At 38.3% G+C, this 26,879-nt stretch overlaps 2 protein-coding genes across 17 annotated transcripts in view; one reads left to right on the top strand and one right to left on the bottom strand.

Moving 5' to 3' along the window:
• On the bottom strand, positions 1 to 25,739 carry FAS (Fas cell surface death receptor). 3 transcript variants are annotated; one of them, XM_004049750.5, is made up of 9 exons: positions 24,175 to 25,739; positions 11,894 to 12,059; positions 7,254 to 7,391; positions 6,092 to 6,200; positions 4,490 to 4,551; positions 4,274 to 4,336; positions 3,020 to 3,102; positions 1,730 to 1,754; positions 1 to 981 (listed from the first exon to the last, which is right to left on the bottom strand). In XM_004049750.5, exons 1-9 carry the CDS (start codon positions 24,202 to 24,204, stop codon positions 650 to 652), a joined length of 1,008 nt encoding a protein of 335 aa, XP_004049798.1. In that variant the 5' UTR covers positions 24,205 to 25,739; the 3' UTR covers positions 1 to 649. The 3 variants fall into 3 exon arrangements, with proteins under 3 accessions (XP_004049798.1, XP_018890250.1, XP_063566380.1); XM_019034705.4 differs by having other exon boundaries at positions 23,869 to 24,253; XM_063710310.1 differs by lacking the exon at positions 24,175 to 25,739 and adding an exon at positions 23,725 to 23,809.
• ACTA2 (actin alpha 2, smooth muscle) overlaps positions 23,672 to 26,879 on the top strand; it is a 56,641-nt gene continuing 53,433 nt past the window's right edge. For 3 of the 14 annotated variants that reach the window (XM_063710302.1, XM_063710300.1, XM_063710309.1), the window contains exon 1: positions 23,712 to 24,142. The gene's annotated coding sequence lies outside the window, so the exon portion shown is untranslated. Of the gene's footprint in view, positions 24,143 to 26,879 lie in introns of all 14 variants that reach the window. The other 11 variants (XM_063710299.1, XM_063710305.1, XM_063710306.1 and 8 more) reach the window with 11 other exon arrangements.

The following is a 26,879-nucleotide window of genomic DNA, read 5'->3' as shown; positions in this document are numbered from 1 at the left end:
TAATAGTCAAACATTATAATTTAATGTTTTCTATGTAAATTCACAATTGAAATATTGTATAATATGACACCAATAAACTGTGCAAAGGTCTTTGAGGTAGAGCCTTATTTAAACTCTGCATTCAAATACATATACTTTACATAAATATGATCTTCTCAGAGTTATAAACAAAGTTTAGAAATATGGTAAAATCTCTAGAATTATCAGAGGTAATTTAGAGGCAAAGTGGCCTGTTCAGTAACTGATATTTCAGCAAAAGGTCATAGCTTCTTCTATTGATTCATGGAGTGGGGTTAGCCTGTGGATAGACATTTGTACTAACATACACTGATTACATTCATACTACAGAATCATATGTTAGATGCCAGAGCATAATCTTAATCTTTCATCCTCTGCATACACTCCTATTTGGGTACTTAGCATGCCACTGCATTTACTCTTGATGAAGTTTGTCTTCCCAACTAGATTTTAAACATCCTTGGAGGCAGAATCATGAGATATTAAAAATCTACAAATATGTTGGCTCTTCAGTGCTAATAAATGATAAAATGTACCCAGTAAAAAACCAAGCAGTATTTACAGCCAGCTATTAAGAATCTTTTCAAACACTAATTGCATATACTCAGAACTGAATTTGTTGTTTTTCACTCTAGACCAAGCTTTGGATTTCACTTCTGAAGTTTGAATTTTCTGAGTCACTAGTAATGTCCTTGAGGATGATAGTCTGAATTTTCTCTGCAAGAGTACAAAGATTGGCTTTTCTGAGACCTTTAATCAATGTGTCATATGCATCTTTCTTTCCATGAAGTTGATGCCAATTACGAAGCAGTTGAACTTTCTGTTCTGCTGTGTCTTGGACATTGTCATTCTTGATCTCATCTATTTTGGCTTCATTGACACCATTCTTTCGAACGAAGCCTTTAACTTGACTTAGTGTCATGACTCCAGCAATAGTGGTGATATATTTACTCAAGTCAACATCTGAAAAATAGAAAATAGTCTGAAAATTTGTCTTTCTAAATGAAATTCCCATTAGTGAAAACCATGTTTATTTCTCTTTTTATATTGCTTCAGAATATAGCTAAGTCCTAAAGGTCTATGAAGAGCTGACTAGGGGAATACAGAAACAAGACAACCTTGACTTCTAACTCCAAATCCTGCCATATACCCAGTAATTTGTTAAATAACCTGGGCCACAATACATAACATTTCTGTATCTTCTTTTCTCATTTATAAATTAAGAGGATTGGAAAAGATCACCTATAACATCTCTTATGGATCCAATGATCAATGACCCACAAATCTAAAAGTATAAGCAAAGAGTTTATGATCATCTTATCTGTAAATCACAGATCAAAGAACAACTGAATGGAATCATGTATGTTGTTATAGAGTTGGGTACACTGATACCTGAGTCTACAGTACACTTTAACCTCTAGATCTTTTTAGGCAGGAGTTCTGTAATACATCTAGCTGATTATGAAGGAAAAGTTTCTTAAGCCTCAGACTATTGTGTCCTATTGTTACTTGATTATTTTTAACTATGAGTATTCATTATAAATTTAAACAAACTGCCTGATAAATGCTTTATGCTGAGCAGGTAGAATTGTATGAGAAATAACAAGATCCCATAATATGTCACTGAAATTAGTAACATTATTTTACTCTGAAATTGGCCTATTACTCTAAAGGATGCCATCTCTATGAAATAAAATGATAAAAGCCTTACCAGATAAATTTATTGCCACTGTTTCCTAGAAAGCAAAAAATGGAAGCAGAGAAAGACAAATAAAAATATATCTTTAGAATATTCTAAATGTGAACTTCTAATTTTTCCTTAATTCAGAAAGAAGTACAATCAGTTGCTTGATGTATAAAATTAGGAAGCTAGATTAAGTGATTAAGAAGGTTACTTTTACCATTCAATTTTTATTCTGAAAGGTTCCGGCCTTGCCAGAAACTAAGCAATATTGTCTTGGTTTTTAAAGGCAAGAAACCTAAAGAATTCATAAAATAGGTTGAGGTTATTTTTCATATAGACTTATTAAAATAAATGATAAATATAACTACTCTAAAATTTTCTTCCCTGTAACTATTCTTATTCTTAATACCAGAAAATGGCTCAAATTGAAATTTTTTTTACCATATTAATTTAAAGAATCCTAACTCCCACTGAGCCCTGGCCCCAAATAAGAAAATAATTCCATTAAGTGCAACTGGTTTCTTTTCTCGGTGTATTTCTTGCTATCTGAAATATATTGATACCATGTTGGGAAAAGATATGGTGAGACATAAGGTCAACCGGCAGCCAGAGAAAGTTAAGCTGTGCCCTTATGACAAACTTTAAGAGCAATCTCTTTGCTCAGGCTTGGATACTGAACCCATGCCTGGTAAAGGCTGTTTCTCTGCAGGGATAACAACAACACTGAACATGGAGGTTGGCCAAGTTCTTTTTTCAGCTCATTTTCAGCACACTCTCAATTCCCTCCTTTGTTGATTCTTACGGTTTTTGTGTACAAGTTTACTTTTAATTTGGGTACCATATCATAATTCATCTGTGAGGCCCCTTTAACCTATGCACACACACACACAAGCAATGTTTAAATAAAGAAAGTAACAGGCTGGATGTGATGGCTCACACCTATAATCCCAGAACTGTGGGAGGCTGAGGCAGAAGGATTGCTTGAGGTCAAAAGTTTGAGACCAGCCTGGGCAACAAAGTGAACCCTGTCTCTATAAAAAATAAAAATAAAAAATTAACCTGGCATGGTGGTGCATGCCTGTAGTCCCAGGGTCACAGTTGAGGCAGGAGGATCACTTGAGCCCAGGACTTCGAGGCTGCAGTGAGCCATGATTGCACCCCTGCACTCCAGCCTGGGCTATGGAGCAAGACTCCATCTCAAACAAAATGAAACAAACAAACAAGAAACAAAAAAGTAAAAGGAAGTAACAAAAAGCCAAATCACTAATTTCTCTATTTTTCTTTTCAAGGAAAGCTGATACCTATTTCAATACCTACAGGATTTAAGGTTGGAGATTCATGAGAACCTTGGTTTTCCTTTCTGTGCTTTCTGCATGTTTTCTGTACTTCCTTTCTCTTCACTGAAAGAACAAAGAAATTTTATCAACTCAGGTCTCAGCCTTGTAGAATGCATGTGAGAACATACTTTCACACTAAGAGAAATATAAGAAGGAAAAAGGAGAAATTCAGTGAAACTTAAAAGTGGCCAAACATCGCAGGAGACCGCTGATTTTGGAACTCTTGTACTACTAAGTCAAGTGTTCTAGTGAAAGGACATATCTTAATTAGTCATCTAATTACCACAGGCTGGCCTAGCAAGGAGATGGCTTTTGACTTACCATATGGCAAGCACCACTCTCTGTCCAGCAAAGATGTGGACGGCAAGACTATGGCAGGATGCAGAAGCCGTAGGACAAGCAAGTCAACATCAACTTGCTATGGATGCCCAGAAATGAAATACACACACAAATAACTCAAGTATACATACTCAATAGGTGTATGCATTAAAGTCAATGTGAGATAGAAGAATCTGTATGTCTCTGAGCACAATTACAGTGCTTAAATATCCCAAATGTATTTTCAGCTAAACAACCGCTAAAGGCAAGGCAAACTTTCTTCTTCAACTGAACTGAAGAAACAGATAATTGTTCTGAGAAGGGAAAATTGGATACTTCTAAGTTACTGAAAGTTGGTGTGACCCTGTAGTTGATGAATGACTTAAAGGGATTTTTCTAGACTAATTATGATAATATCTAATTTTGACTCTACTAAGTCACCTTTGTATAACATGTGTCCCCATAGTATTTTAAGTTAAGAAGGAGAAATAATTAAAAACAAGCAATTAGGCCAAGGAAGAGGAGGCAGAGAAGTACAAGTTTTTAAAGTGTTCCCTGCAATGTGTTTCCTGGGAATGCCTTTGCTTCTTGTGTTCTCTTTTTGCATAGGGAGATCTCAATGAATAGTGAAGAATTACTTCTGATTTTTGGCCAATTCTGCTGCTGCAGAGAACACTTGTTTATAGGAAGGATGAGAATACCACTCAATGCCCCAAAACTGTTGCTCAGAAACTAGCTGAGGAATAATTTCATTTGTTCTTATCAGTCAGCTCTCAAGGCTGCATTCAGGGGCAAGAAATTAACAATACATAAATCTACCAAAGTGGTAGCTTTTTATAGGTAAGAATGAGGCAAATCTTTGTGAACTACTTCCCAAGTTATTTCAATCTGCAGTTTGAACAAAGCAAGAACTTACCCCAAACAATTAGTGGAATTGGCAAAAGAAGAAGACAAAGCCACCACAAATTAGATCTGGATCCTGTAGGTTGGAACATTGGACATTTTATATGAAAATAAGCAATCTTTAAGATTAAATAAAGGACTTTTCTAGTAATCAAGAGTGATTGGTTTTTCTTCACATCTTTCCATGGGGTTGGGGGAAAGGAGAATATAACCGTAAAAAAATAATTACCTTCCTCTTTGCACTTGGTGTTGCTGGTGAGTGTGCATTCCTTGATGATTCCATGTTCACATCTAGAAAAAAAATACAGGAGAAATTCAAAAGCCTGGCAGAATAATTCCTTTATCATTTTCAATGGCACTTATAAATTAGGGGCCATTTTATTCATCTTTGCATCTCTGGCAAACGTATTCCCTCAAATATTTCTAAATTAGTTTCTAAAGCTGGCACAAGTTAATATAATTTGGATGGCTGGATGAAAAATATCATAAGGAATGACTCTGTCTTAAGATTTCAAGAGTTAAAGGAAGATAGGAAAATAGTGACACACAAGAGAGATGAAGTAGATACAAAAATAAACTTAAACCTGGTAATAAACTGAACACGTAAATCCTATAGCTTAAACTAGCTCTTAAAATAAACTGCCAAAAGTAATTTCAAAAAATTCCTATAGACCAAGAAAATGGCCAGGCGATAGCCATGCCCATGATGTAGCTCAGGGAGGGTACTCAGCTGGCCCTTAGAGGCTGCCACTTTTAGCAACCGGTGGTGATCAGGAGACTCAAGAGGTTCATGTGTGATTTCCTTCAGACAGACAAACATTCACAATCAGGTTGTCTGAGTTCACAGCCTCTGCCCATTACCTGACTAGGTGAGCTTGGGAAGTCACACTGCCATGAGCCTTTTATCTCATCAATAACATGGAAATAATATTATCTATTTCAAAAGGTTATGATGAAAAGAAAATTAAATCAAGATTATGAAATACTTGGAACTACGATTATTGTTATTATTTTACTAAGTCAGTTGCTTCCCCAATGCCTACCTAGCCTGTCATCATAGGCGCACTCTCAGACACTTGTGGCCAGGGGAGAGCCTGGGACAACTGTACATAAAATTTTCCTGGCAAATAAAACATAAGGCATCATGTCCTTATTTCTTAAGCCTATTAGATGAACTCCTAAAAGCTTCCCAAGATGACTTACAACGCAGGTTCTCTAACTTTGGGTCAAAACCAACCTCTTTAGCCTAAAAGACAAGGCCCTTCATGATTCAGCCCTGAACGCTTCTCAGTCTTTCCTACACTCCAGCCAGGTATTCTGTTTTCCTGAGCTTCCTTTGTCTCTTTGCAGCTGCTGTTTCCCTGCCTATAATGTGCATTCCATCCATGTGCACCTGTTAATGCTCTTTCTTTCCTTTCTTCAAGATTCAAGTCATGAGACACATTCATGTCTTCACCTCCATCTCCTCAGGCAGAGTTGAAAAGTTTTTCTGTATAATTTATAACACCTGGAACATAAGTCTCTTCTGATGCTATTCTCATGCTGTTGAAACACAATAACCATTGCTTTCCTTGACTGTCTGTGCTTCTGGACTGATACCTTGATGCCAGGCATATGTCTGGCTCATATCTTTAGCTTAAGTGGCCAGCAAAGTGTCACCTACACAGGAAGTTTCACAAATGTTTAAATGAGCAAACAGTCATCTAGTTGCTTGGAGGCAAAGCAGGACTAGAACCCTAATTCTTAACTCTCAGTCAGTGTTACTTCCCTAGGAAAATGATAACTCTCATGTTATATCTAGTGTTTTAATCAGAGAAAGACTAAAACTTACTTGGTGCAAGGGTCACAGTGTTCACATACAGTAGAGTTACAAAAAAAGTTTGGTTTACATCTGCACTTGGTATTCTGGGTCCGGGTGCAGTTTATTTCCACTTCTAAGCCTAGAAAATCAGTTTGGAAACTATTAGTTATAGCAGCTAATTATAAGAAGACTATGAAAATGGTGGGCAGGAGCTGCATGGATTTTTGAGATCCACTGCTTATATCAACAGTCACAGCATGACACCAGTAATACAGTCAGTGTTTAAACACAGAACAGGAAACCCCAGGTTGAAATGGCCGGCAATCATTTAGCAGCAACTAAGACAAACCTCACCATTGCTTAGACGTCTCCCCTGTTCCTCTAGTCTCTAGCCTTAACACTCTAAAAGGGTGACTTGGGGACTGGCAGCATGAGCATCACCTGGGAGCTTGTTAAAAATGTAGAATGTTAGGCTCTACCCCAGACTTACTCCATCAGGCCAATACCAAGGTCCTCACTCAGAGACTCTGATGTAATTGCCCTGAGGTGGGACCTAAACATGAAACATTTTTAGTAGCTCCCTAAGCAATTCTAATGCACTGCCAGGGATGAGAAACATTGCTTTATAGGCTAAATAGGGATGGGAAAAGCTTTATGTCCAGAGGTTTCTTCATGTCAAACAAAACTAGAAACACTTCTGTTATACTTCAATCTGGGTCCTTCGAATACACTGAGATATCCATGAAAATTCAGGTCCCCAGATGGAATTATCAGGACAAACTAAATCCCCAAAGAAAGGGGGAGCATTCCTACCTACCTTTTGGATTTCTATGTCCTTGTATCTGCAGGCTTCTGAATTTTTCTGGCCATGAACGAGCACCATTATATAAGCATAAGTCGAGGCCAGAAAAAAAATAATTTCTGAGCTTTTGATTTGAGCTGATGAACCCTGTTCCTAGGGTTCATATTTACTCATTCTCCTATATCTGGAAGAATTGCCTAGACTTACTCATAAAGGTCTAGACCAGTAGTTAGCTCGGCACCTGGTCCTGCGGTACCCTAGCCACCTGTCCTTCCCTTTCCTGTGTGTCAACATAGCACCACAGTAGGCCCCAATTTCAAATTGTTTTATAAATGGTTCTACATGAAATTCCAAGACTGGCCTCTTTCAATTGCATTTTAAGACTCTTACCATGTCCTTCATCACACAATCTACATCTTCTGCATTTGGAAGAAAAATGGGCTTTGTCTGTATACTCCTTCCCTTCTTGGCAGGGCACGCAGTCTGGTTCATCCCCATTGACTGTGCAGTCCCTAGCTTTCCTTTCACCTGCCCAAGGAAAAAAGGAGCAAGTGTTTGAACAGGACACGGGCAGGTAACAGGGTGGGAAGTATACAGGGATGACAGACAATAAAACTCTTCTAAAACACAAGGGGAGGGGGGGTAGGCTAATGAGATATAAATACAATGGGGGAGAAGATTATTTTAAAAGTCATGTCAACAGACAGAAAGTCTCCCAAGACAAAAGCTAAAAGAGTGACTGAAGCCCATAGAAATAGGATGATTAGCAACAGGAGCATACAAAAAAAACGAAGGTTAGAATGACAAAGTACACTGCGTGAAATGCCTTTGCCAACAACTAACTTCCTTGGAGAAAGGGGAGAGGTTGGTTGGTATATATTCAGAGTGGGGATAGCTGTTACTGGCCACTGAGATTATCAAACTAACTCACATTGCTCTGACTTTTCATTTTACTTTCCAAAGTCCACAAATCCTGATAAGAAACAGTGTAATAAGGAAAAGAACATTTGAAGTTTTAAAAGCCTTGGTCAAATCTTGAGCAGCTATAAAATCTTTAACAAAGTGTTGTTTTCTCCAAGCCTAAATTTCATCCTGCATATGATGGAGATAGTAATATTTCTCTTGCACTGCTGTCAGAACTGCACTCGGCCTGCCTAGTGAGCATGACAGTTCTCTTTGTTCTCCCCTTTCTATTACTTTTTCATCAAAAGACAGGGTATGTACTGATGAGTTTTGATAAGCATTAACATATTTATGCCAAAATTTATTATCTATCAGGCTTGTTATCTTAAAAACAAACAATTTTAAATAATATACACATTTGCTTTAATTTACTTTAAAAATAAAGTTTGTCACTGTATTGCTATTAGAAAGCATTATGTAATGTGTTCTCTTAAAAAATTCATTTATCTGATAGGTGTTTCTTAAATGCCTATTGAGTCCTAGGAACTTTTTAGAAGTTTGATATGATGCAGGAAATAAGATAAAGCCTTCATCACCAAAGACTTCACCTTCTTGGGATGCAGGCAGACAATACACAAATAAATATATTGATATCAAGTGCTAAAAAAATGCTATGGGGAAAGCTAGATGAAGGTAAGGGAATAGAGAATTAAGAAGAAAGTGACAGAAAATATCAAGGGAAGTGTGAGAAAAACATTACTAGTGACTCTAATTGTTAATGGTATAACTAGTTTTAAAAATATAAGCAGTTTATTTAATCTGCTCTGCTCACCTATACAGCAAAATTAATTTCTGCTGTGTTTCCTAGGAACATGAATTCCTTAATAACTTCATATATTCTTTTTGATAAAACAAAATATTTACTACATGAGCAAATTATGACATGTAAATATATATGCTATTTTAGTAAGTAAAGATAATAGTCTGTCAATAGTAAGAAACAAACAAACTGGAGATTCCCAGAACAAAATTCAAAAATAGTGCATAGGGCTATATAACATTGTAGCAATATTTAAAGAAAACAGAACCCAAGTCCAAGTATAATTTTATTTTTTGCTAGTGGTATTATACTGGTCTCTGAATGAATTGGTCTCTTTAATGAATTATCTTGCAGAATGTGCCTAGCACAACTTCCTTGGTATAATGGAGATACAGTAAACCACAGGTTCTTTCGTTCCTCCAAAGTATGAAAACAAAATTTATTAAAATAAGAAAATAAGTAGTTGTTTTATTGAAAATCAGATTTTAAAATACTTTTTTTTTAGTATAATGGTACATATGCTTATTATAGAAATGTTGGAAAAGGCAGGAAAGTATAATAAGAACTTATGTATCAGGCCAGGCACAGTGGGTCATGTCTGTAATCCCAGCAGGTTGGGAGGCCAAGGCAGGCAGATCACCTGAGGTCAGGAGTTTGAGACCAGACTGACCAACATGGCGAAACCCCGCCTCTATTAAAAACACAAAAAAATTAGCCCGGTGTTGTGGTGTGCTCCTGTAGTCCCAGCTACTTGGGAGGCTGAGGCTGCAGAATTGCTTGAACCCAGAAGGCAGAGGTTGCAGTGAGCTGAGATCATGCCACTGCACTTCAGCCTGGACTACAGAGTGAGACTCCATCTCAAAAAAACAGACAAACAAACAAACAAAAAACTATATATCAACAATCTGGAGATATTGCCGTTATTTTGTTGCATTCCTATGCATATAATACATACATACATGTATATGCATGAGCATATATATAACAGGTGTATATATATATATATGTACAATGTGTATATATGAAATATGTGTGCAGTATACCATAGAATCCTTCTTATTGAATATGATGATGTGGGGAGGACTTCTTTGATCATTTAATAAAAAATGTCAATTTACATAGGAAATCACTTAAAAATACTGTAAATATTTTGTTTTAATTTATAAAATATAACTATATAATCATTTGGCAATCTTGTGATATAGAAGTTATTATAATCCCAGGTTCTTTCTTAAGTCACATCCATAATGCATCACCTATAATTTCCTGTTTGTCTATTTTTCTCTTCCTTTTTCATTTCCTTCTTTTTTTCTCCTCCCTCCCTCTCTCCCTCCCTTCATTTTTGATGAAGGGAAAACATAAACATACCAATAATCTGTATGAATGGCTTTAGAGATTTTTGTGATTTTTCCTACTACTTAACTTTTATTTTTCCCTCACAAAATTCATCAACAACATTTTAGCAGCTCATCTTTATTGAATTCTCCAAAGCACTCAACCTAGTTTTCATAGAAATAAAATCTGTCTTTTCTCTGTATTTGTATTTCATTAATTTATGCAATATTAAATCAAATTACATATGAATATCACAACACTAATGAGCATAAACAGATTTGGAAGCAACTTAAATATTGATAAGCCTAAAATTCAACAAGAGGGAATTGAAGTGGGAAGAGTATTTAACATGGTTGGATGCCATCCAGGATATTTTATAGATGGATCAGGGAGAATCAGTTAATCCAGCCAGATCAGTTGGAAATCACTTAAGAAGGTTTATATAATTGAGGATTATATGAGAAATATATCAGAAAACATGACTTTGATACATACTATTTCAGTCTTTAAATATTCCAGAATTTACCTAAGGAATCCCACATCATATTGATAATGAAATATCATGTGTACAATATTTTCCTTTATTTTTGATTATTTTCTCAGGGTATTTTCGTATAAATTAATTGCTATCTTAGCAAGTATAAACAGTGGGTTGGGGGGAGGGGGGAGGGATAGCATTGGGAGATATACCTAAAGCTAGATGACGAGTTAGTGGGTGCAGCGCGCCAGCATGGCACATGTATACATATGTAACTAACCTGCACATTGTGCACATGTACCCTAAAACTTAAAGTATAATAATAATAAAAAAAAGTTAAAAAAAATTTTCAAATTTTTGACTCATATATCCAAATGTCTTTCTTAAAAGTTTGTAACAATTTACATTCACTTCTTAAATTAAAATAAAACAAAGCGAAACCGAAAAAGCAACAGACAAAAATCCTTGACAGTTTGATGTGCAAAGCATATTTTGTTCATTTTAATTTACATTTTAGGTTTTAAAATTATGAACAAAGATTTCAATTCATAGAGCAAATTGATTGTGTTTAGCAGGTTATAATAAAGCCAGGAAGCCATTCTTTATTCGTGTTGGAGAAGATTTAAGTGTAAATGGGTTTAAGTATAAATGGGTTGGGTTATGGGGGAGATTTTTCCATAAGGGTTATTAAAATCTGGACACGAAGCACAGGGAGACTGGTAGAATCTTTTCACAAACAGGACCCATCCTGTTTTACAGCTTGAGTGCTGGAAGCCTGGGAGGCCAACCATGAAACATACTACAGTCCTTTTTTGTTCTATTAATATATCACATGAACCCATGTGCTATTTTCCTTTTTTCTACGCAAAGTTGAAGAAATGTTTGCACAATTGCATTTTGCTTAGCTTCTAATTTACCAGTGTTTGAAGGATTTGTGATCTGAAGTTAGTTTGCTCTTCAAAGTATTGATTTAAAAAAAAAGCTGTTGGTTTCTGCTTGTTGCTTTTCTTATTCGTCTTGTTATTCAGCTGCAAAATGCAAATATATTTTGCAGGCTTCAGTGCCAGGACAGCTTTCTTAGAGACCTTCTGATTGAAGGGAAGTGCTGAGACATATCCCTTAAAAGTAGAAGTCTCTTGCTTTCAGAGTTCCACTATTGTTATGGTAGATCCTAATCAGTTTTGACATGATAAGCTTCCATATTCACAAATGAGTCATTTTTGCTTAGAAAAAAATGGAGCCAAATAGACCAATCTTCTCATTTCAGAGGTGCATGTCACTTGTAAATTAAATTTATCCGTAACCACATCAAATAAGCGTGATAAATATAAATAAAACTCATCTTTGGAAAATAATTTCATAGTTGTTTTTCTCTCAGTTATGTTATATAATATAGGGGAACCAAAAACTGTAAAATTATTATAGTCATGATTACTATGTGCTACTCCTAACTGTGACTTTCACTGTAATCTCTGGATGTTTTGTGTAACATACCTGGAGGACAGGGCTTATGGCAGAATTGGCCATCATGATGCAGGTCTTCCAAGTTCTGAGTCTCAACTGTAGTAACAGTCTTCCTCAATTCCAGTCCCTTGGAGTTGATGTCAGTCACTTGGGCATTAACACTTTTGGACGATAATCTAGCAACAGACATAAGAACCTGTAAAATAAACGCATGAAGAGAATTTTATTGATTTCTGAAGTAAGCAACGTGGTAAACAAGTGTAACCCACCCAAAATTGGCAGTATCTGCTGTGCACAGGCAAAGACAATGTGAGGGCTCCACTGTCCTTCAGATTTCTCTCCAAGAAAGCAGCAGGTCACTTGTATAGCAGTTCGGATCTCAGGTTCTTCAAACCACACTAGAAACAGCACCATGGATGATAGAAGCCAGGTGTTCTAAGGTGAACAGGGCCTTCCACTTACTGCCCTGTGTTTGTGGGTAAAATCACTTACATTCTCCAAGTCTCAGTTTCTTTATCTATAAGTGGAAATAACCTCTTCCTCACAGGCTTGTTGTGAAAATAAGTGGAATAATGCACTTAAAGCCGTTGGCACAGAACCTGGCACATAACAAATACATGCCCAATAAGTGTGCTACTTTTATTATTAAAGTTTCAGTGAGGGGGAGCATAGTGGAGAAGGAAAGAGAAATTTCAAAACAACTGTGGTTTCAACCCCAGGTCTGCCACCAAAGATGAGTATCTGAGAAAGGCGAAGAGACAGAGGGAGAGAGAGAGTCCCCTATGGGTATAGTGCCCTGCCCTCCTTGATATACTAAATTCACCCAATATTTAGGAGACAGTATTATGAGAAGGGCCACAGTTCCTGGTTTAAATCATCAAGTAGCCAGGTGACAGATTACACAGAGTGCGAGAAATGATTTGTCCAATAATTCACAGTTAAGAGTGGCTAATAAGAGACTCAGAACCAGGACTTCTGGCCCAAATCTGGGCTGTTTCATATTTGTAGAATAGTTTCCTAAATATTTTACTCCATCTAGGCATGCAAACAACTCCATTTGTTTTAAGACAATTATTGGCAAGAAGCCTGCAAAGAACCTTCAAAACAAATGGATACTGGGGAAAGGGGAGGTGTTTGGCAAGAATTCGCTAAGAACCAGAATCCAGCCCCAAGACCTCCAGTCTGGGAAAACTGTAACAAGACCCCTAAAGCCAGGGCTCTTGCTGGCGGGGAAGGCAAAACTTGCCAGCCCTGCCCTGAAGCTTGGGAAGAAGCTGAGTTTGTGTTCCCCTCCCTCCAGTTTGGGCACTGAATTTCTCAGAACAGCCGTGACCATGACTGCAACCTCTCGCAGAGGTGAGGAAATGGAATGCACAGACAAATAGTTAGAAGCTGGAAGTCATCCTAAGCTAGAATCTGTGCATTTGCTCCCTTTGAACCTCTCAGAAATAGGGACACATGAAATTTGTTCTTTGTATCCGACGACAAGAACCTGATTGGATATTCACCCATTACCTGCAGCATCAGTGAGGAAGAATCACTTTTCATAGCCAACCGGGTTACAGAGTAGAAGAAATGATGCAAGAATTAGCAGACACAGAAGATAATGACTGAAACTCTGCCCTAGCACCATGGCAGTCTGAAAGGATCTCCACACTTTCTCAGGAATAGTCAGCCCTCGGATCTAGCATGATGGTTACAAATAGAGCAACAGCTCAATGACCGAATTAAACTAACTACTGGAAGAAATATAGACCCCCATTCAGGCTTATTCCAGTGTCAGTGTGGCAAATGGCCTTGATGAGCTAGGATCTGAAAAGGAACCAAAAGAAGAAGGAAAAAAAAAACCCCCACAGACAAAATAAAAGCATATTGCCTTCTTACCCCCTGTTTTTATTGAAGTTCAAAGCAAACAGGAAAAGACTTTTAAAAAGAAGCAAAAAAAAAAAAAAAAAGCATTCAGTGGTGAGAAATGACAGCCCTCAGCATGGCAAGAATGAGTAGACAGATGCCTGGAACAGTCAGTGAGAATTCTCAATTTTGAGCACAGCATCACACTGCAAACGGTTTGTTGTGATTTAGAGAGACAAAAGCAAGCTTTAGAGTCATCACAGTGAAGAGGGTTTTACTTTGTTTTTGTTGTTGTTGTTGTTGTTTTGTTTTGTTTTGTTTCAGACGGAGTCTTGCTCTGTCACCCAGGCTGGAGCGCAGTGGCACAATCTAGATCTTGGCTCACTACAACCTCTGCCTCCGGCATTCAAGCAATTCTCCTGCCGCAGCCTCCCGAGTAGGTGGGATTACAGGAATGCACCACTATGATGGCTAATTTTTTGTATTTTTAGTAGAGACGGCATTTCACCATGTTGGCCAGGCTAGTCTCAAACTCCTGACCTCAGAAGATGCTCCCGCCTCAGCTTCCCAAAGTGCTGGGATTACAGGCATGAGCCAACGCACCCGGCCAAGAGGATTTTACCTCTAGGCAAAGCCCCCACAAGGGAATTTCTTCAATATGACCATTGTGCTCAGCTACTGCAGAAAAAAATGCCCTCTTGATGAGGGGGTATAACGGTGGTCCAGAAAATTCAACAGTAGAAGGTTAGGGATTAAGAAAATGAAAAGTGAAAGAAAAGAGGGACATTTCAAGAAAAAAAAAGTTTCAGCAGTATATTACCTTTTAACACACAGAAATTTTAATGGTGCTTATTTCTAGTTGCTAAGACTATTTTTCTTCATTTTGCTAAACTCATCTTTTCTTGATAATGCATATGTGTTTGTTGTATAATAAAAAAGTTTAAAAGGTAGCAGGGTTGTGTTGAGCCTAAAGATCTATACTGATTTATCATAACGAACTGTGTTATTATTTTTTAGTAAAATGGAAAATCTGGGTAATAATGGTAGTAAATCTATAACAGCAACTTAGTATTTGAAAGGTGGAAAAAATTCTAAACCTTCGAATTATCAACACTGAATTCTTTATATACATTTTGGTTATTTTGCTCTTCTAGTTTTCTTTGGTAGTCTTATAATTTTACTAAATCAAACATCACAAATATTAACCTCTGTTTAATCAGATATATTTTCTTAAACCAGCATAATCAAAGCCATTTTATTTCTCTTTGGTCGTCTAGGACTAAATATATCACCACTCATTGCAGCAACGTTGTTTGATGGTAAAGAAAATTCTCTTTTATTTTTGAAGTAAAATTACTGGACACAAAAATATGTTACACTAAAGAGAACTTTTTAATTTTTGAAATCAAAACCTCAGTTATACAAATCACCAGAAACTGGTAAGTACAGTTTGCAGTAATTTCTGTCTCTGATGAAATCTTTGTTTATTTTTTCTTAAAGAATACTTACCATGGAAATGTACTTTATTAACCACACCCTGATAGATTCCCATGTCAAAAATGCAACAGGAGTTGCTGGTTGCCAATGAGACAATAAGATAAACAAAAAGTACCTCATAATTTAGGATCTCATTGCGCTGTTACTGAACTAGGAATAAACAGATATGTTTCTCAGAACAACTGTCTATTTTTATGCCTCTAGAGATGACATGGGTTAACTTTCTTGTGTGGCTTATAAACTGAAAAAAATCTAATAATGCAGTATTGTTTAGGCACCCATAGAGACTGCTCTGGGAAGAAAGACACATATAAGTTCTAGGAGGTTTGTCATAAAATATTACGAATATTATTTTACGTTTGAATCGAGTATTTTTGAAAGTGCACTTTATTATACAAGTATAATAGTTACCCTTCTATACGAGCTCAATAAAATAAAATGCTTAGCTTAAAAGTCACTTAGAAATGCATGTTAATAGATTTATCTGAAAGTTAGACATCTCAAATTGAAAGTGGACATTTTAACCCCTGGCTTTGAATTTCAAATAGATTGATGAAAATAGATGGGTTATTGGGTTCTACAGGAAAGAGTGCTCCCCACCCCATTCCTCTCAGAATGCAGCAAAGAAGTAACAGAAGGCAGAGGGGTACTTGAGAGAACAGTAGAAACAGAAAGTGAGATTTTTTTTTCTTTTTTTTTTTTTTTTTTTTTTTTTGAGACGGAGTCTCGCTCTGTTGCCAGGCTGGAGGTGCAGTGGCGCGATCTCGGCTCACTGCAAGCTCTGCCTCCCGGGTTCAAGTGACTCTCCTGCCTCAGCTTCCCGAGTAGCTGGGACTACAGATGTGCACCACCAGGCCCAGCTAATTTTTGTATTTTTAGTAGAGACGGAGTTTCACCATGTTGGCCAGATGGTCTCAATCTCTTGACCCCGTGATCCGCCTGCCTCGGCCTCCCAAAGTGTTGGGATTACAGGCGTGAGCCACCATGCCCGGCCGAATTTTTTTTTTGTAAAGGGGAGTGTTGACACCAGCAAAGCATCCAGTTGGCTTCTAAAATTTTAAACAATTAAACTAAATGTTGGTATCTCATTAAATTTACAATTTAGAGCAGAAAGGACTTTATAGATGACCTAGCCCAAACCCCTTTTCTGATAGAGATGGCAGTGTATCCCAACTGGTGAAGTGACTGGCCCAGTCATGCATCTAGCAAAGGAGATTCAGGACTGTCATGGGCGAAACTGTGTCCTCCCCCAACTCCCAAATTCATGTAGTGATACCGATACCCTAACTTCCTGAGCATCTGAATGGGACTGTATCAGGAGATAGGGTCTTTACAAAGGTGACTAAGTTAAAATGGTGTTAATAGGGTGAGCCTTAATCCAATGTGACTGGTGACATTTTAAGAAGAGGAAATTTGGTATATACAACTTCCAGAGCTCTTGTATTTGGAAGGCTGGAAGGGTCCAGACTTTGGAAGAGTGTCTTGGCTTCACTGTTTTTGTTTTGATTTTTTTTTTTTTTGCTTTTTTTTTTTTAACTAAAGCTATATAAAGCTTGTAGACAGTATAAATTTCTAAATTAAAAAAAAGAAGAGGAAATTTGGACACATATACAAACAGAGGAAGATAATGTGAAGACACATGGAAAAGAAGGCCATCTACAAGCCTGAACACATCCTGCCCTCGTGGTCCTCAGAAGGAACCAGTCCAGTTGGCACCTTGATATCAGACTTCTAGCCCCCAAAACTGTAGCCACCCAGTTGGCAGTCCTAAGAATTTAATATAAGGAATGAACTATAGTCTCTTGATTCTCTTGGATTCTTGATTTGTGAGACATTAGTGGTACATATAAACTTGGGATCCCTCACAGCTGAGCCCAAGAATTTCCCATCTTGGATGATCACTGAGCTAAATAGGCAAGAGATTTCCCATGGTCTTCAGAACTAGAATTAGCAGGTGCCAATATGAACTAGAGCTACTTCTTTCCAGACTTATTGGTCCTGCTAGGCTAGGTTGAAATCTCACCACCCTCTACTGCTGAGGACAAAAATGGAGCAAGAAATGAAGTTCCACCGACTAATTCTGCTTGTCTGCTTGTAGACTTTCAGTTACTTGTCAACAATTGAGGAAAAAGAAATTCTAAAAGACTAATAGTTTATTATTGAATAGTTTAAAATTTCCAATAAGATAATGCATCTCTAATATATCTGTGTAAAAAACAGGGATATAGTGATGTCATCTTGTTCTACTACATTATTGAAAACCTGAAATAGAAGTAAAATAAATTTTTCTACATGGAAGAGATAAGCAAAGATCCCATTCGTTTGTATGTTTTTCAAAATGTGTACATAAAAATACACATGGTAATCTTATCCCAGGGATGTCCTCTTTCTTTCTTAAAGCCAATCTCTGGAAAGTCCAGGACAGAGGTAGTTGAAGCAACAGTTGCAAGTTACTGATTAGATCCATGACTGGCCAAGCCATAAATAAAATAAAATGAATGAGCCTAGGAAATTCCATCTGAAATTACATTTTGAGTTTAGTGCTAGAGTCAGAAAAATAGTTCTCAAGACCCCAACAGACATCAGAATCCTGCAGTGATGCATTATTTAATAAAAAGTGCTAAGGCCCCTACATAGACCTAAGTAATCAGGATCTCTGAGAATGGGGAAGTACCCTTGGTGATTTTGAGGTTCATCACAGTTGCAGGGCAACTAGGTTAGAGGAAGCAGAATCTGAGGTTAGCAGGTTACTACATTTACATGTGAGAATATAAGAGTTTTATAGACTAATGGCATCTGTGTTCAGCACTTGCAAATCAGAATTTGACTTCTCATGAAGAAATAATGACCCTTCCAAAAATAAGCTTGAAGATAAGAGAAATGACCTTTGGTAGAGGAAATGGGTAATGTAAGGGCTATAGAGTCCTAAAATACAGCCCCAGAGCCCTTACAAGCCCAGAGGGGCCACGTGGGTCATACAAGAATAAAGCAACCTGGGATAAGGGACTACAGAGAGAGGGAGGGGCTTGGGACCAGCTCTGCCTGTGGCCACTACCTGTGGGCAGTATAGGCCCAGGGTTTTTTTGTATTATTTTTATTCGACAAATAAAAAAATTGTGTATATTTATGGTATATAACATGATGTCTTGAATTATGTACATATTTTGGAAGATAATTAGCTAAATCGAGCTAATTACATTGGGCATTCCTTCACATACTTATCATTTTCTTTTGTGTGTGTGTGGCGAGAACACTTAAAATCTACTCTTAGTAATTTTCAAGTATACAATACATTGTTATTAGCTATAGACATCAAGTTGTACACTAGATCTCTTGAACTTATTCCTCCTAACTGAAATTTTGTATCCTTTGACCAATATCTCCCTAAATCCCCCAACTTTGCCCCCCACCAGCCTCTGGTAACCACTATTCTACTCTCTACTTTTATGGATTCAAACCTTTTAGATTCCACATATAAACGAGATCATGCAGTATTTGTCTTTCTGTGAGTATAGGCCCAATTTTTAAAATCAAGCCTAAAACCTTACAGACATTCATGTGAAAAAAAACAACAACAACCAGTTAATTAGGACCAATGATCTCTGTGAGAATGGCTAAAAACCAAAGCTAAATCCTCAGCAAAAAAACAAGAGTCTTCACCCGCATACTCTGACTTCCTCTCGCTCTCTTTTTCAAGATACCTGCCCTCACAAATAAAAAGTATTCACATTTCTCATATCTTATATTTTTATAGCCTCACAAAACACAGAGGTGAATAGAAACACAATGCTGCCTGACTTCATTGAAGGACAGGCTATCATTAATGAATTCAATGTCAAATTGTCAAATTTACTCTAATTTTGCCAGTTTATCCCAGTCCATGCCTTAACACAACCTATAGTAAGCTTGCTCACTTTGCTGGGCTGAGTATATCTGCTGATTGAATTTGTAGTCAGATTTGCTAATTCATAAGGCTGGCCTTGCTCTAAAGGTATGATTTTTTGTTTCTTTGTTTTCTTTGGAGACGGAGTCTCACTCTGTCGCCCAGCCTGGAGTGCAGTGGCATGATCTTGGCTCACTGCAACTTCCACCTCCCAGGTTCCAGTGATTCTCCTGCCGCAACCTCCCGAGTAGCTGAGATAACAGGCACGCCACCTCACCCAGCTAATTTGTGTATTTTCAGTAGAGTTGGGTTTTTGCCATGTTGGCCAGGCTGGTCTCAAACTCCTAATCTCAAGTGATCCATGATCCACCCACCTTGGCCTCCCGAAGTGCTGGGTGACAGGTGTGAGTCACCCGCCCAGCCTAAAGGTATAATCTTATACTAAATTCACTATCATTTCTACTTAGTGGGACTCAGGCTAGTTGTCCTATATAACTATGATTGCCATTTCTAAATGTCTAAAGATGGGGTGACTGGTCTGTACAACAGTTTATTTCAAATCAAGAAAGCAGTTGTGATCAAAGGGAAGAACCACCTCATTTCCTTCCGGGGAAGGTGAAGTTACCAATCTTACAAAAGTCAATTTCTCTCTGATTTGGGCTTTACTACTCACACTGTCACTTCAAAGACAATAAAGGTAGGCAAGTGGACTGAAGATTTGTTCCTGCTTGAGACTGAATTGAAGATATTTAATTGGTGTTAGAAGTCGAACTATATAAAAAGCTAAAGACTTTTTTTAAAGCAAGGATTTTCCAGAAAATAAAGAGGATTTGTTAAATGTTATTTTTCCACTTTTATGAATATATATATACATACATAGCAAAAAGAAAACTACACACTAAGGCTATTGTAGTGTTGTACCTTATAAGGAAGTACAAGGTACAACATATAAAATTATGTTGCTTTTTATCGTTTTAAATTATTTTATAATTTTTCATCACAAGTCCTAAAATTTTAATATGTAAGTTCTATGAGTAATTTTTTAGTAACAAGAAAAAGTCATATATATATATGTATCCCAGTACATTTAAGAAATGCTTTTTTCTAATAGTAAATTATAAAAATAAGTAATAAATTAAAAAATAAATAATAAAAATTATAGTAATCCCAGCTCATTTAATAAATGCTCTCTCTATAATGTATCCAATAAAAAATATGAGATAAAAATTATGTAGAAATAGAAAAAGGTTTGTGTAACATGCAAAGGAACAAAAACAGACTATATATAGCTCAAATTAAACATGCAATTATGTATATGTGTAGACAAGGCTAAGAATTTATAAGTAAAATCAAAATTCTTTACATTAGTGTGGTGAGATAAAGTATAAATGTAGTTTTTAAATATTTGCTTTTTGTTTCACATCATGTGGTCATTTTTTCTATATTTACCTATTTAAAAAGAAGAAAGGGATGGGTTCACTGTCCTAAATTTGGTTTCAAGTTGCTTTTTATCAATTTCAAGTTTTAAATTGTGTTATTTTATTTTTCATCATAAGTAAATAGTCTTTAGTACCTATTACAAAACATGTGCTCATCAAGGGACTTTTGGGGCCCAAGATAATTTGCCAAAAGCAATTAACTTCCTAGGGGCTTTCAAGTGGGGGGATTTCCTTACTTAGTTAGGTTTCAGACCATCTCTTAAGAAACAGTTATTCTCTCAAACTGGCAGTTTACTCTGGTAATCTGGCACCCCTAAAGCATTGTAGTAGCCTTCAAAGAGATTCCTTTGAAACACTGACACTTCTCCTATGTGTCAGTATAAGAGTATTCAGAAGGAAATTACTTGTCCAGTGTCTCAAAGAGCTTACTCAGAGACAACGTCCAAATTCCAGAACTTCTTTGCCTCTAATTTGCTGCTAAGGGTGGTAACTGTATTTCAGGCATGAACATTAGAGGATTTTTCATTAGTCTAACTGTAGCTGGTAGTGGGGGTGCTGCCATTTACCAATTTAATTTTTGCTTGCAAACCTGGCCATCATTTACAAATTTGTGTTTTTCCATCCTGGTTGCTAATGTCTTAATTCATATTTTATCATTTTATTGTATTTGTAAGACTTCTCAAGTCCTTTGTGATGTAAATATGGCCCATTAAAAATGAAAATAAATAGCCCAATTTATGTTCGTTAGGTTGGCTTAAGAAAAATTATTAAATTACAAATTAAGCTACAAAAATGATTAAATATTCCATTTTATGTTCCTTGGGTTGGTTTAAGAAAAATGATTAAATTACAAATTAAATAACTGTTCTTTATTTTCCCCACAAAACTATTCTGTATGACTGCTTGTAAATACACAGCTTTATTTTCCAAAGGCCCTCTCCTTTCCTTTGACCATAAGATAACCATTCTACAAAATGTAAAGGAGAGCAAACTGGCTCTCCAGTGATTGCCTGGCCAATGTCCTAAATAATGCAAGACAAAACCTGTTGGGGCCCAATAAAATAAAAATCCATGGACTCTTAGAGGCTTCGGAATTCAAATGAGCCTCATGGATCCACATCCCTTCGATTAGCAAGCTGGCATTTCTGAGTGAGGGACTTTCCAAAACAGGCTGCTCAAGTTTCTTGGCCAATAACAGGGTCATGCACAACAAAAAAACAAACAAACAAAAAAAATGCAACCCACAGCTATTTCTCAAACTAATTTGTAAAGTAAGTTTCACTCTTTTTCTGTCTCCTTTAGAAATTTGTCAACTTTTTGGGATTTCAAACTTTTTTATTGTAAGTGTCGGAGTAAAAACACTCAGAAATAGAAAGAGAAAACTAATACCAGGAAGGTTGAGAGAAGGAAAGAGAAAGAGAAGCAAAAGGGGTTAAGGATGGGGATACTTGTTGACTATAGTTATCACCAGAGTCAGAGGACTAGGGGAAGAGGGGAAAAGCAGAAAACAGCTCCCCACCCATCTATGTCCAGCCCATTAATAGAATTAAAATTTGCTTCTGTATTCCAAGTAATTAGCACTTTGCATCTATTTTATTTATTGCTACTACTAAGAAAACATAACCGTGAAGGCATAAAAGCAAACATTTTCTGTAGACACATGAGGTGACACAAGAGTGTCGAAACTTCTTTAAGGATAAAGGCCTGAAGTTAGGCATGTCGTGAGCGCAAAACCAATTTCTGTGTAACTAAATTTAAAAGAGTCATATTAGAGGGGAGAAATGGAAGATAAACTGCAAAACGTAAACAACGATTACTTAGGTGATAGAGTTATGTCTGATCTTTGTATTTGACTCATCTGCATTTATAAATTTTATTTAATAAGCCTTAATTTCCTAGGCCATATATCATATACAAATATAAGTTATACCTAACTTATAGGTATTATAATATGTATATATACATAAATGTATGAATATTTATATATGCGTGTGTGTGTGTGTGTGTATTCTTTCAGAAAAGCAAAGTTTTCTTCGGGCTTTAAACACGCAACCTCTGGTAAAGGTGCTATTGGTACAAAAGTTCAACAAGCATAGCTCCAAGCTTTGACAATTTTCTTACACTTTACTAATACTGCTGTCCAAAAACTATGAGATTTTCAAAGCAGCCAACATTGCAGTGGTGCAATGGTTAATAACAAGAGAGAGAAGAGTGTGGCCTGAGGTTGTATAAATGTTTTCTCAATCTTGAATCATTAATTTTCTCCAAGGAAGTTTCTAAAGAAGCCCAAATAGTGCACACTATTTCTGAAAGGAACAGGATTTTTTTTTTTCTAATCATAAAATGGACCCAGACATCTCAGCCTCTTGGTGTAATCTGGATATCAGATGCAATCAGCGAACAGCCTGAGTTTTGGAATTAGATCTGACTTCAATCCCATATCTCCCATTTACTAGCTGTGTGATCTTGGCTGAATTACTGAAGCTCTCTGAACCTCATTTCGCCATCTGTAAAATGGGGATGTGGTCATCTTCCCCACTACACGGCTCTCGTGAGAATCCACGGAGATCACATTTGTAAACACTTCTCTCGCTATGCCTGGCACTTTGTTGGGGCCCAATAAAATAAAAATCCATGGACTCTCAGAGGCTCCGGTACTCAAATGAGCCTCCTGGATCCACGTCTCTTTGATTAGCCATCTGCAAGCTGGCATTTCTGAGCGAGGGACTTTTCAAAACAGGCTGCTCAAGTTTCTTGGCCAATAATAGGCGCCGGGTTCTGTGCGGTGGGAACGAGTACCACCAACCCCAGCAGGAGACCAAGCAGAAATTACCATGGGAGTGCAAGCTAAGAAAGGGCAAAAGAAGAAAGAGAAGGGCAGAAAAACAAAACAAAATGAAACCACTCAGGCAGCGACTTGCAGTCTTAAAGAGAGAATTCCCGGAAGGGAGACAAGGCAGTTTCTTTTTCTGTGTGACAATAAAAAACGGTAAACAAGCCTCCAGAAGCTCATTCAGCCCCCATATAACTTTTTCGAGAAAGAAAAGGTGCCGTTCTTCCGAGCCCTCCGGCTTAACCACTGCTTCGGTGCTGACTTATTTCCTACGTCTGAGAACTGCCAGAAAATGAGCAATATCTGTTCTGAAGGCTGCAGGCTCTCTCCCCGCCCCCGCGGGGCGGCGCGCACTCACCCACCCGCGCCGGAGCGGACCTTTGGCTTGGCTTGTCAGGGCTTGTCCAGGAGTTCCGCTCCTCTCTCCAACCGGGGTCCCCCTCCAGCGACCCTAAAGCTTCCCAGACTTCCGCTTCAATTCCTGTCCGCCCCCCACGCCCACCTCAACGTGAAGCGCAGTGGTCTCCGAGGAGCGCCGGAGCTGCCCCGCCTGCCCAGCGGGGTCAGCACTTCGCATCAAGGCCCAAGAAAAGCAAGTCCTCCAGCGTTCTGAGCACCCGGGCCTGAGGGAAGGTCCTAACAGCCCCCGGGAGCCAGTCTCCAACGCCTCCCACAGCAGCCCGCCGCTCCCAGGTGCCCGCGTGCGCCGCTGCCGCCGCAATCCCGCACGCGTCCCGCGCCCGCCCCACTTTGCCTATCCCCGGGACTAAGACGGGGTAAGCCTCCACCCGGGCAGGAGAGGGCTCACCAGAGGTAGGAGGGTCCAGATGCCCAGCATGGTTGTTGAGCAATCCTCCGAAGTGAAAGAGCCTCCCCAACTCCGTACTGAGCGGGTCCACCAACCCGCGGGAGAAGAGGCAGCTCCGCCTGGGCAGCCAGGGCTGGCCTCAGGGTGTGTTCCGTGCCAGTGCCCGCCCCTGAGGCTCCAGCCAAGTCACTCGTAAACCGCTTCCCTCACTCCCCAGAAGCGTCTTTGAACACCTGTGTGTCACTCTTGCGCGAGATCAGAGACAAGCTCACGAAAAGCCCCGGTGGTCAGGAGGATGGGAAGGAAGCCTCGCTGGGGAACGCCCGGGTTGGGGAGGGCTCCATTGATTCAGCAACTTGGCCTGCGCGCGGGTAGGGAGGGGGAGAAGTCAGGGTGAGGAAGGAGTCAGGGTTCGTTGCACAAATGGGCATTCCTGTCCCGGGGCGTTCCTGCAGTGGCTGGCATGCTCACTTCAGGTGAGGACCTCGAGAGCCGGCCTGCTGCCCTTTCTAAAGGCTTCTGCTGTAGTTCAACCTGGGAAGTTGGGGAGGTCTTGAAGGAGAATGGAGCTCAGAGCGCAGAGGTCCTGCCTGGGTGCAGGAGCCTTGGCTAATTGCTGGAGTCAATCAGAGGAAGACTTGCGGGGCATTTGACTGGGCTGTCCATGTTGTGGCTGCAACATGAGAGGCTCACAGACGTTCCTGGAATGGACGGTTAACCATATGAAAAAGTACAGATGTTGCGCCATAGGGCACTGAAAAGGGAGGGCCCCGAAAAGGGAGGGCCCCTTAGTTTTTATTTCTCAAGAGGAAAACAAAGCTAACAACTTAAGGCAAATCGCACAGCCCCAGCTATATTAAACATTCACAATTACTTCCTGTCCTTCGTTACTCATTATTTCCTGGCCAATTTTCTTAAAAAAAAAAAAAAATCTTGTAATTCTTTCGTGCTCTGGTGAACACTGTTCAAAGTCACTATTGTTTTGGAACGGTAGATAGCTCTTAGGTAGTTTAGCATGAATTTTACAGAAGGTATGTTTGGATAATGACATCATTACTGAACCTGAATTTGGATGCAGTTCCAGACTGGACACACTAAAGGTTTCAGTATTCCTTTGGCATCGTCCACCAAGCTCTGCACCTCACTCTGCAACCTCTCTCCCTTCCCAGTTAGATTCAACCCATTAATAACACATTAATAACCCTTTGCTTAGCCCACTGTTCATCCTTCAGGCTTCCTCTCAGTTGACATTTTCATCTGGAGCCTGTTTGGGCCCTCAAATCTAGGTTAGGTTACCCTCCTGAGGGCTTTCCATCACCCTGTGTTTTGCATCTGTCACTGCACTTACCACCAGTCTTGTAGGTGTTGATATGCTTGTCTCTGTTCCACCTTTCAGTAGACTGTTAGTGCCATGAGGAAGACCCTGGGCATGCCAGCCTTGTGCACACACTCTGAGCATCTAATAGACACAAAAAGAAGTGGGATAAGGAGGATGGTGTATGGGCATTCTCTGTATTATCTTTGCAAATTTTTTGAAATCCTAAAACTATTCCAAAATGAAAAGTTCATTTAAATAAAAAAATGTAAAAAGAAGGAAGGAAAAGGGGTGTGAGGGAAGGAAAGGAGAGGTAAGGGAAGAAAGAATGGAAGGAGGGAAGAGAGAAAAAAAGGGGAAAGGACAATTGACAAAATCAGTATCTCTTGAGTGTGAATTATAAGCCAGGAACTCACATATGTGGATCTTCGTTACTTAATACTTATCATTATAGCCCAGTGAGATGAGTGATTATTAAACTTACTTTACAAATAAAAAAATGTAGCCAAAAAAGCTTAAGCAACATTGGCAAAGATGGTTAGTTAATAAATAGCAGAGTCAGGAATTAAACTTAGATATTCTTGCTCCCAAGGTCCTGCTCTTTCTATGCCATACCCCCTTCCCCTACCCTCTACCCACGTACGTCTAATTATCCTCAAGTTCAAGGAGATAGGAATATGTGCTTTGTGGGGAGACATATGTCTCATGGTCAAATAATCTTAGAAAATTCTGGGTTACTTTAATTTGAAAACTTTCTTAATCCAAAACTTCTCAGGGCCCTTAGTATGCTAATGTCAAAGGGTTGGGTAATTATATATACTGTTCCCCAAACTTCTTTGCCTATGGAACCCTTTGAAGAATCTATTGAATGAACACCTAATGAATGCTGGTGTTCTGGGGAAAACAGTTTGGGCATCTCTAAAGGTTATTTTTATTTTACCAGCATATTCCTGAGAGTCCTCAGGCCTTCAAGGGCAAAGAAATAAAATTTTAATAATAGAATTTCAGGCACTCCAACAGATGTTGGAGATATTTTGGACAACCATCCTTATTCAAATGATACCATATAAGTTAAAGCTTCTACTCAAAAGATATCCTGGTTTCTGAACATGCTGAATAACACTTAAACAAGAATCTTGACTATGTAAAAAAACAGGAAGAGTTAAGATTAAAAAAAAAAAAAAACTTCTACATCTTTTTACCACTAAGACTTTTGTTCTTTTCCCCTTTGTACCTAATGTTTAAAAAATGTTGTCAACCAAATTGTTTTTACTAAATTGCAATAAGTTGATTTTAATAACTCCCAGCTATAGTGTATATCCATGACTGTTTATCCTGCCTTTCTCCTTCTTCCTCCTAGTAATAGTACTTCCAAGTTGTCTTTAGAAAA

The sequence above is a fragment of the Gorilla gorilla genome, chromosome 8 (assembly GCF_029281585.2).
Source record: "Gorilla gorilla gorilla isolate KB3781 chromosome 8, NHGRI_mGorGor1-v2.1_pri, whole genome shotgun sequence".
Lineage (NCBI taxonomy): Eukaryota > Metazoa > Chordata > Mammalia > Primates > Hominidae > Gorilla > Gorilla gorilla.
The sequence above is the reverse complement of the archived record's forward strand: the minus strand, read 5'-3'. Positions and strand labels throughout refer to the sequence as shown.

Coding starts and splice junctions, on each gene's coding strand:
- FAS (XM_019034705.4), bottom strand. CDS start 23,943: ATGCGAAGTGCTGACCCCGCTGGGCAGGCGGGGCAGCTCCGGCGCTCC. Junction 12,060..23,868: donor CCACTGCGCTTCACGTTGAG/GTGGGCGTGGGG, acceptor TTTATTTTACAG/GTTCTTATGTCTGTTGCTAG. Junction 3,103..4,273: donor AATTCCACTAATTGTTTGGG/GTAAGTTCTTGC, acceptor TTGTTCTTTCAG/TGAAGAGAAAGGAAGTACAG.